We start from the raw sequence: 9,797 nt of genomic DNA, 5'->3' as shown, positions 1-9,797 counted from the left end.
CTTGGTAAGATATTTTATATCTCTATGTAATTTTTGTTTATAGATCTTAAACTTTCTTGGTATTTGATGTGAGTAAAACTTGAGAGACATTATTCTATCATTGTGTACTGTTTTGTATTTTTAGAAAAACCATCGAAACCAATTGGTCCTCTGAAAACCTATGATATTGAGAAAACATCTATTTCCATTTCCTGGAAAGCTCCAGAAGATGATGGAGGTAGTCCTCTCACTGGTTACATTATTGAAAAGAAAGAGGCTAATAGACAATACTGGAACAATGTGGCTAAGGTAGCACCCTCAGTGACCAACTACCGTGTTGAAGATCTGAGACAGAACTGTGAATATGACTTCAGAGTTACTGCAATCAATAAAATTGGTCTTAGCGATCCATTAGAGACCGATGCTTCAACAATGGCAAAGAGCTCATTCAGTAAGTTATAAATTTGAATTGTCTGATACAATCATTATCTTAAAAATTTTTTGATGTAGTATTTAGTTACTAATTATGTAACGTTTTTCTTCATAAAAGTTTTTGTGATTACCTTGTAATGTTTATAAGCTTGCTTAATAAATTTCACTTGTTTGTGAGAAGAAGTTAAATATTTTATCTTCCTTATTTGAACTTGTTTTGTATTTGAAATTCTAGGAAAGCAACAGTTTTATGTTTATACGTTTGCAATAAATGAATGCAGTGGTACATTTTATTGTTTCTTTGTGTTCTCTAGGTGTACCATCTCGTCCTAAAGGGCCACTCGATATTACCAAAGTCTCTTATGACTATGTTGATCTTGAATGGAAAGCTCCTGACAGTGATGGAGGCACTCCTCTCACTAAATATATTGTTGAAGTAAGATCTGCTGCACGTGTGTCTTGGCTCAAAGCAGAAGAAGTTGATCCCAAATGTACTGTTGCCAGAGTTACAGGTTTAGTCGAGGGAACTGAATATTACTTCCGTGTGATTGCCGTTAATGAAGAGGGAGAAAGTCAACCTTTGGAGACAACAGAGTCTGCAACACCAACCAGAGACATAAGTAAGTCATACTGTTTCTTCTGAAGTAATTTTGTTATTAATTAGTCAATACATATCTTATTGTTTACCACTGAATGTAAAAAAAATTAATTTTAATTATATTTTATGTTTTTTGTATGTCTTTACAAATAGTTTATCTCATAATTTAGCATAATATTTTTAAAAATCTGTATTTAGCTTGGATTTTGATTTGCCTTCTGTTTATTTCAGATGTGCCTGGTGTGCCTTATGACTTTAAATATAGTAAATTAGGAAAATCACATGTTACCTTAGAATGGAGAACACCACATGATGATGGTGGCTCTAAAATCCTCAAGTATTCCATCAAAATGAAGAAAGATAAGAAATCTGATTGGGGAAAACTCATGACTGTTGATGGAAATGAAAGAAATTGTAAGGTGACAGATCTGGAAGAAGGCCAAGAATATTACTTTGCTGTATGTGCTGAAAATAAGAAGGGCAGTGGTAAACTGGCAGAAATGCCTGGACCTGTTATTCCCAAAAAGGAGCCAAGTAAGCTAAATTTATTTTTATTGATATTTCATAAATATCTATTCATGTATAAAAAATATCTTTTGATTAGAATATGTTCCTGTATATAGAAGCAATTTTATGTTTATAAATCATTTTAGTATCAAAGGTATAAATGACTAAAATGTCTTATTAAGACGATTATAATTTTCCAAACTGTTAACCACATTTTTAAAGGTGAAGTTTTTTTAAAATTCAATTTGATCATTGGCCATCATTATCTTATTCTGTGTTCAGCATATCGTACCAGGGTGGATCTGAACTAGAAACTTTTATTTCAATACTAAAGATCCTAATATTCTGACTAATTTTCCTACTGATGTAGGACCTAATAATGATAATCAGAAATCAACTAGATTGAAACACAGTATAAATGTAAATATTGAAAATAGCTTCATCTATAAAGATTTGATTAATGCACTAAAAGATTATAACGGTATATAATCTTATATCTATTTAATCATGTTGCAAACAAATAGTCTTGATCTTATAATAGCAAAAATATTTTGCTAAGCTAAGGGATGGAAATTTAGTTCCATGTTTTGGACTTGTTTCCATTATGGATCACCACACAACTTTGTCGTTAAGCATTTCTCATTCTTAAAGTATATATAAAGATTACTTGTACAGCAATAACCAAAAATGCTTGGTAAAATAAGAACATTGCTACAAGTTTCAAAGCAACTTGTTAAAATATGTGCACAGTTATCTCAATATTATTAGTTCATAGCAAGCCTAAATACATTTTAAACATATTAATATGTATCAATGTTAAATATGCCTTTACAAAGAGATATGTTGATAATTATATCATCATATTACACATAACATATAGACACACCATATTAGATCCTATAGCTTGAAAAAGATTGATCTTGGAATTATTAAGGTTTTTGATAATAATTTGGAAACATACATGCGTGTGCATATGTGTAAGACATATTCATTTATAGAAGCAGTATTCAGTGGAATACTTTTTAATATTGTCATTTTCCAATATTTTAGCTTTTCCCTCAGCACCTGCTGGACCTCTGGAAATTACGAAAGTGCAGCGCACTGCCATTAGTATCCAATGGAAACCTCCTCAAGATGATGGTGGATCTCCAGTTACTGACTACATTGTAGAAAGAAAAGTACCACGTGCATTGCTATGGACAAGGATTGATAAAGTTGATGCTCACACACTGGAAATGTGCTGTGAAAATCTCTATGAAAAACACGAGTACTTGTTCCGAGTAACAGCTCTAAATGTCATTGGACATGGCCCTTACTTGGAGAGTGATGGAGTAACTTTGGCAAGAAGTCCATTCGGTAAATATTTTGAAATTTATTCTTTTATATTATATTTTATCCTTTCCTTTTTAATCTCTGCAATCTAAAATATATAATATAATACTTTATCCATAGAAAATTAATTTATTTTATTATCAAATGACATGTTTAAATTGGTAAAGCATGATCCATTCTGAAAAGCTGCACACACACACACATGCAGTTAGTATGATTACCAGTCCAATAGTAGTACAATTAATGAGAAAAAATTGGCACAGTATTTCAGAGTTATAGTTGTTTGGCAAGTGATTTCATTTGAGATCCTGTTGTGATACTGAAACAACTGCATCAGAGAAGAGTCAGGACAACCATTTAAAACACACATATATTTCCATTATCCTTTATCTTTTATTTGTTTTAGTCATTGGATCGTGGCCATGCTGGGGCACCACCATGAAGGGTTTTAGCCAAATAAATCAACCCTAGTTTTAAGTCTGATATTTATTCTAACACTCTCTTTTGACAAACCACTAAGTTACAGGGACATAAACCAATGTTGATTGTCAAGGGGTGGGGTGGCACACACACACACACACACACACACACACACACACACACACACACACACACACACATATATTTACCATATCCACGCACAAGACTCTAGTCAACCTGGTGCTATTGTAAATGACACTTGCCCAAGGTGTCATACAGCAAAGCTGAACCCAAGACCACATCGTTGGGAAGCAACCTTCTTAAATATACAGCCATGCCATTCCCTTTTGTCTTATTTTGAGATGGAATTATAAAATGATAAAAGGTATAAAATATTAAAATATTTTGTTCTACAATAAATTCTTCATTGACAGGATTTCATTCATCTCAAACTTTTTCACACATGTGCCAATTCTGCTTTTAATGTAAACATCTCTTATTGATTTATACAATTTTATATTTAATGTAGATGTTCCATCTGCTCCTGTTGGCCCACTGAAAGTAAGCAATGTTACCATAGATTCTGCTGACTTGGAATGGGAATCTCCAGAAAAAGATGGTGGTACTCCACTTACTGGTTATGTCATTGAGTACAGGACTAGTACAAGATCGACATGGTCCAAAGCTGGAATGGTTGATGCAAAATCTACAAAATACACTGTTCCAAACCTGTTGGAGGGTAATGAATATTTCTTCCGTGTTATTGCTGTCAATGATGAAGGACCAAGCCGGCCCTTAGTTTCAACAGAAATTGTTAAACCAATGAGAACATTAGGTAAAATGCATTTTCATAATTTATCTTTTGTTTTTGTTACTCATAGTTTATAAAATTTAGTTGTTTAAAACGTTCATTTATTTGGTTATCAAGTTCAAAATTGATATCTGTTTGTGTTTATCTTCTTCAGCTTTGCCTGGAGTTCCAGTAGATCTGAGAGCCAGCAGAGTCGGTGAAGATTTTGTTGAAATGGAATGGGATGCACCTAAATCTGATGGCGGTTCTGCAATAATTAACTATCATTTGCAAATATCTGCATTTAAGCCTGGAGACTGGCAAAAACTTGCTAAAGTTTCTGCTTATGATACATATTGCCGAGCTGTTCGTCTTGAAGAGGACATGGATTATTACTTTGCTGTCTGTGCTGAAAATAGTCTTGGTAAAGGTGAATTTTGTGAAATGACAAAACCAGTCAAAACCAAGCGAGGATTACGTAAGTATTCTAGTTTCTACTATATAGTATATAATTGAATTTTATACATTTATTTGTGAATATACATTTATTTGTGTATACATTTATTTGTGTATATATGGTCCTCAACTTCTTGGATTTTGTCATACCATACCATCTATACCAACATGGAAAACAATGCTAAATTGATGAGGATGATATTCTTATGTGTATTGTTCGTGAGGGTGTGTGTGTGTGTGAACATATGTTTTTAAAATAATATAAAAGTTCACAAGTCTTTAAATTATATATATTATGTTGACAAAGTATTTTCTCCTTTTCTTTACTATCAATGCTAAAAAAGTAAACTGAAATAATTTTCTGTTAAAATCTTTTTAATATGTTACCTTTTTTATCATATACAGTGGTTCCAGCCAAACCAATTGGTCCTTTGACAGTGACTGATGTAAAACGTAATTCTATTGGCATTAAATGGAAAGCACCAACTGATGATGGAGGTGCTCCTATTACTAGCTACATCATAGAAAAACGTCATGAATCTGCTCGCTTCTGGTCAAAGGGAGAAAGAGTCAGTGGTGATGTTACAACATGCATTGTAAAGAATCTCCAAGAGAAAACTTCATACCATTTCCGAGTCATTGCAGTGAATCAAGTTGGGGAAAGTGAACCATTGGAATCAAAGGAAGCAACACTTGCTAGAAGTCCATTTGGTAAGTAATATAACAGAAATATGTTAAATATTAGTGGAAATGATGTATGCCAGCATTAGTTATTTTTGCTGTTTATCTTCACCACTGACGTTTTAAAAGCTGTCTATGTTTAGAGTAAAATCTTTATATATTATACATATTTTTTTTTAATCAGAAACTTTTAATCTTTATATTTCTAATATATAAAAGAACTTTAATGTAATCAACTTGCTCCTGTCCATGAAATTAGTGGCCTTGTACCAAAATTTGAAACCAATATAAGAGGACTTCACTAACCTAAAGAGTTACTTACAAGTGTAGGTAATTCTCGGTTCTAAAACTCCACTAGATTATTGTCCTCATTTTAATTACTTGTAGCTATTAGTATTTAGAATTACCCTGTGAAATCTCCACAGTCTATTGGAGAATTAGCAGGGGCTATACCATTACTATGGAAATTCAAGGGAGTATAGATTTAAGTCAATGTGCACTGTGAATAGAAGTATGATCAATATAGGAAAAATTGAAAAGCAATACATGTTAATCATGGTGGGCAGAAGTTAGAGTTGAAGTAAATGTTTAGGATATGGCAGAGTGTATCAAATATTAGTTATCAGTAGTTTGATTTGCTACCTGCTTCTGAAAACTCCTTACTTGTAGTCTAGGTAATCCTACATTATTTCATTTATTTATTTTATATTGGATTTGGTGAACTACGATATCATTGGTAACAGATTTCTAATTAGCTGATAGTTAGTTCATTTCATCTATGAGAGTGAAAGCAACAAGGGACTGTCTGTGTTGGGTTAAACAAATACCACACAGGGTATCTTTATTTTGAAATCCCTAGCTATTGGTTTACTTCCTTATTATATCTTTTGGCAATATACATTTGCGAAATATATACTCACAGAAACATGTATATAATATGATGGACTTCTGCATAGTTTCTCTCTACCAAATTCTACTCACAAGGCATTGGTTAATTTGAAGTCATGGTGGAGTGTACATACACAGTAGGATTGAACCTGAAGCCACTGGGTTATGAAACAGACTCTTTAACTTTGCAGCTATTATCTTTTGCATGTTTCATTTCACTTCATCTAGCCAGAGAATACAAATATATCCCTCTCTTTATTTTTAAGTATTTTATTTTCAATAACATGATATTATTTCTCTTTTACAGATCCTCCATCACGTCCTGTAGGTCCATTGAATGTTGATAATGTAACCAATTGTTCTGCGGATCTTAGCTGGAAGAAACCTGAAAATGATGGTGGGTCCCCAATAACAAATTACATTTTGGAATATAAAATGGCATCAAGGAACTTCTGGACTAATGTTGCTACAGTTGGAGCAGATGTTACAAAGTTCACTGTGCAAAACCTCATTGAAGAAACAGAATTTGATTTCCGAGTTGCTGCAGTTAACGCTGAAGGTCAAAGTCCATACTTGGAAACTGTTGAGGTTACAAAACCAGTCAAGAAAATAAGTAAGTTAATCTTCAAATAATTTCTCTTTTTTTTAAAAGATATATGTCACACAAAAGCCCCTATGTGACACCACTTAAAAGCACCATTTGCAGTGTCACATAAAAGCACCCAGCACACTCTATAAGGTGGTTGTCATTAGGAAAGGTATCTAGCTGTAGAAATAATGCTAAAACAGGCTGGAGTCTGGTGCAGTCCCCAGCTTGTCAGATCTGGCCACACCATCCAACCCATGCCATCATGGACAACAGACATTAAATGATGTCCTTTCTAGATATCTAAGAATTTAATGGGACTGGAAAAGATACTGTTATCATCTCAACAAAATTGTAAATTTCCTTTGCTTTTCACTTTTTTTTACTAGTGTATGTATATATATATATAGTGTGTGTGTGTGTATGTATATGCATGTATATATATGTATATATGTACATATATGTCTATGCATCTATATAAATGTGTGTGTGTGTTGTTTGTATTTAGGCATCATGTTATTAGGCAATGTAAAAATTAATAATATATATATATATATTTATACATTTTAAATCTATCTTTCAGATCCCCCAAGTCCACCAATATATTTCCGATCAACAAAAGTGGGAGCTGACTTTACTCTGTTAGAATGGAAACCCCCTCTGGAAAATGGTGGTGCCAAGATTACAAACTATCATATATTGAAACGAGAATCTGAAGATGATGAACCTCAGAAATTAAAAACAATTTCAGGTCATGAGCTGTCTTGTGAAATTAAAGGTCTCAGACAAACAATTACTTATTACTTCTCCATATGCGCTGAAAACAAAGCTGGTCTTAGTAAACTTTGCCATGCAGATCATGCTGTATGCCCAATGAAACCACTTGGTAAGAAGTCAGATATAATTTTTATTAAATATTTATATTTTAAAGATGTTAAAAAACATATATACAAAGTCCACACTTTTTCAATTCTCTCACTTGTATCTATACACACACACAGACACCTCCCCACACATGCACACACACATTTATAAGAGTATCTCTAGTGCTGGTGTTTAACTAAGACTTTCCAAACCCCGATCAAATATAATACTGCTTAAGAGGTGGGTCTTTCAGACCTTTGAAGATAGAATTATTATTATTATTAGTAGTAGTATTACTACTACTACTAAGGTGGCATGCTGGCAGAATCATTAGCATGCTACATGAAATGCTTAGTGGTATTTCGCCTGTCGCTCCGATCTGAGTTCAAATTCATCCTTTCAGGGTCAATAAAATAAGTATCAGTTGAATACTGGGGCCGATGTAATTGACTCATCCCCTCTCCTAAAATGGCTGCTCTTGAGGCAAAATTTGAAACCATTATTATTATTATTATTATTATTGCTATCATTACTATTCTATTTTCAGATAAACCAACAAGACCACGAGGTCCAATTAAAGTTTCTGATGTTCAGAAAACTTCTATGAGAGTCACATGGAAATCTCCAGAAGATGATGGTGGATCTCCTTTAACTGGTTACTTCTTGGAAAAACGAGAAGCTAACAGACAGTATTGGAGTAAAGTAGAACAGGTTCCTGCAACTGTAACTAGTGCTGTTGTTGATAACTTGAGACAAGGTACTGAATATGAATTCCAAGTCAGTGCCTTCAATAAAGTTGGTTACAGTGAGCCTCTAATTTCAGAGGGAACAACCTTAGCAAAGAGCCCATATGGTAATTTTTTTCTACTTTCTATACTTCTATTTAACAAAGCAGATATGTTTTATTTTGTCATATTTTCTTTCTTATAAGTTCATAGGTGATTCCAGATATAGATTAACTTAAAAATATTTTATTGACAGCTTACTTTCAACCTCTGTGGAGGCGCAATGGCCCAGTGGTTAGGGCAGCGAACTCGCGGTCATAGGATTGCGGTTTCAATTCCCAATCCTGGCGTTGTGAGTGTTTATTGAGCGAAAACACTTAATGCTCCATGAGGCTCCGGCAGGGGATGGTGGCGAACCCTGCTGTACTCTTTCACCACAACTTTCTCTCACTCTTACTTCCTGTTTCTGTTGTGCCTGTAATTCAAAGGGTCAGCTTTGTCACACTGTGTCACGCTGAATATCCCCGAGAACTACATTAAGAGTACACGTGTCTGTAGAGTGCTCAGCCACTTGCACGTTAATTTTATGAGCAGGCTGTTCCGTTGATAGGATCAACTGGAACCCTCAACGTTGTAAGCGACGGAGTGCCAACAACACAACTTTCAACCTCTAATAAATTTTTCATAGACCAATATTATCTGCTATTTTTTTCATCTTTCTTATTTTGATTAAATAAGTTACCAGAAAAAAGAAAATGAAAGATAAAGTAGCCACTGGCAAAACAGATTCTTTAAATTTCAATTATTTGCTTTTAGAATCTCATGATGTAAATGTTTCATTTGAGAAGAATATATTATGAAAAAGATTGTTTTTACAAATTTTTCAGTTAAAAAAATACATTCCATATATTCTGCAGGTGTACCATCTCGTCCAAAGGGACCACTTGATGTTATCAAAGTCTCTTATGACTATGTTGACCTTGAATGGAAAGCTCCTGAAAGTGATGGAGGTACCCCTATCACCAAATATATAATTGAAGTAAAATCAGCCTCACGGTTATCTTGGCTGAAAGCTGAAGAAGTTCCTCCTAATATAACAATTGCAAGAATTATGGGCTTAGTGGAAGGAACCGAATACTACTTCCGTGTGATTGCAGTTAATGAGGAAGGTGAAAGTCCTCCACTGGAGACAACTGAATCAACCACACCAACAAGAGAAATAAGTAAGAAATTTTTACTTTAACCCTTTAGTATTTAATCCAGCCATATCTAGCCCAAATATTCTTCTTGTTTTATGTTAAAACTGACCAGATTCAACCTGTCACACCTACTCTATAATATTATTCTAAAAGAACATAAATGCACCTTTGAAATCTTGAAGCTACAAGATAATGTGTGATTGATTCAAAACAATGTGAATAAATAAGAAATACTTTTGACAAATAAATCTGAATGCTAAAGGGTTAATTTCGTTTTTAATATGTAAGTAATATAATAAATCATAGTTGCAAATTTTAGGTACAGGAAAATAATATATAT

At 33.5% G+C, this 9,797-nt stretch overlaps 1 protein-coding gene across 1 annotated transcript in view; it reads left to right on the top strand.

The window, feature by feature from the left end:
• The window catches only part of LOC106877301 (titin), a gene marked incomplete at its 3' end in the record, with an annotated part of 606,785 nt that overhangs the window by 345,411 nt on the left and 251,577 nt on the right, over positions 1-9,797 (top strand). Inside the window, exons 216-226 of the mRNA XM_052965881.1 lie at positions 74-430; positions 726-1,031; positions 1,241-1,543; positions 2,567-2,872; positions 3,798-4,103; positions 4,234-4,536; positions 4,920-5,225; positions 6,391-6,696; positions 7,253-7,555; positions 8,081-8,386; positions 9,176-9,481. Coding sequence (XP_052821841.1) covers positions 74-430; positions 726-1,031; positions 1,241-1,543; positions 2,567-2,872; positions 3,798-4,103; positions 4,234-4,536; positions 4,920-5,225; positions 6,391-6,696; positions 7,253-7,555; positions 8,081-8,386; positions 9,176-9,481 — 3,408 coding nt within the window. The remainder of the gene's footprint in view (positions 1-73; positions 431-725; positions 1,032-1,240; positions 1,544-2,566; positions 2,873-3,797; positions 4,104-4,233; positions 4,537-4,919; positions 5,226-6,390; positions 6,697-7,252; positions 7,556-8,080; positions 8,387-9,175; positions 9,482-9,797) is intronic.

The sequence above is a fragment of the Octopus bimaculoides genome, chromosome 2 (assembly GCF_001194135.2).
Source record: "Octopus bimaculoides isolate UCB-OBI-ISO-001 chromosome 2, ASM119413v2, whole genome shotgun sequence".
In the NCBI taxonomy this organism is placed as follows: Eukaryota; Metazoa; Mollusca; class Cephalopoda; order Octopoda; family Octopodidae; genus Octopus; species Octopus bimaculoides.
Note: the sequence above shows the minus strand (reverse complement) of the source record. Positions and strands in the feature narration are given on the sequence as shown.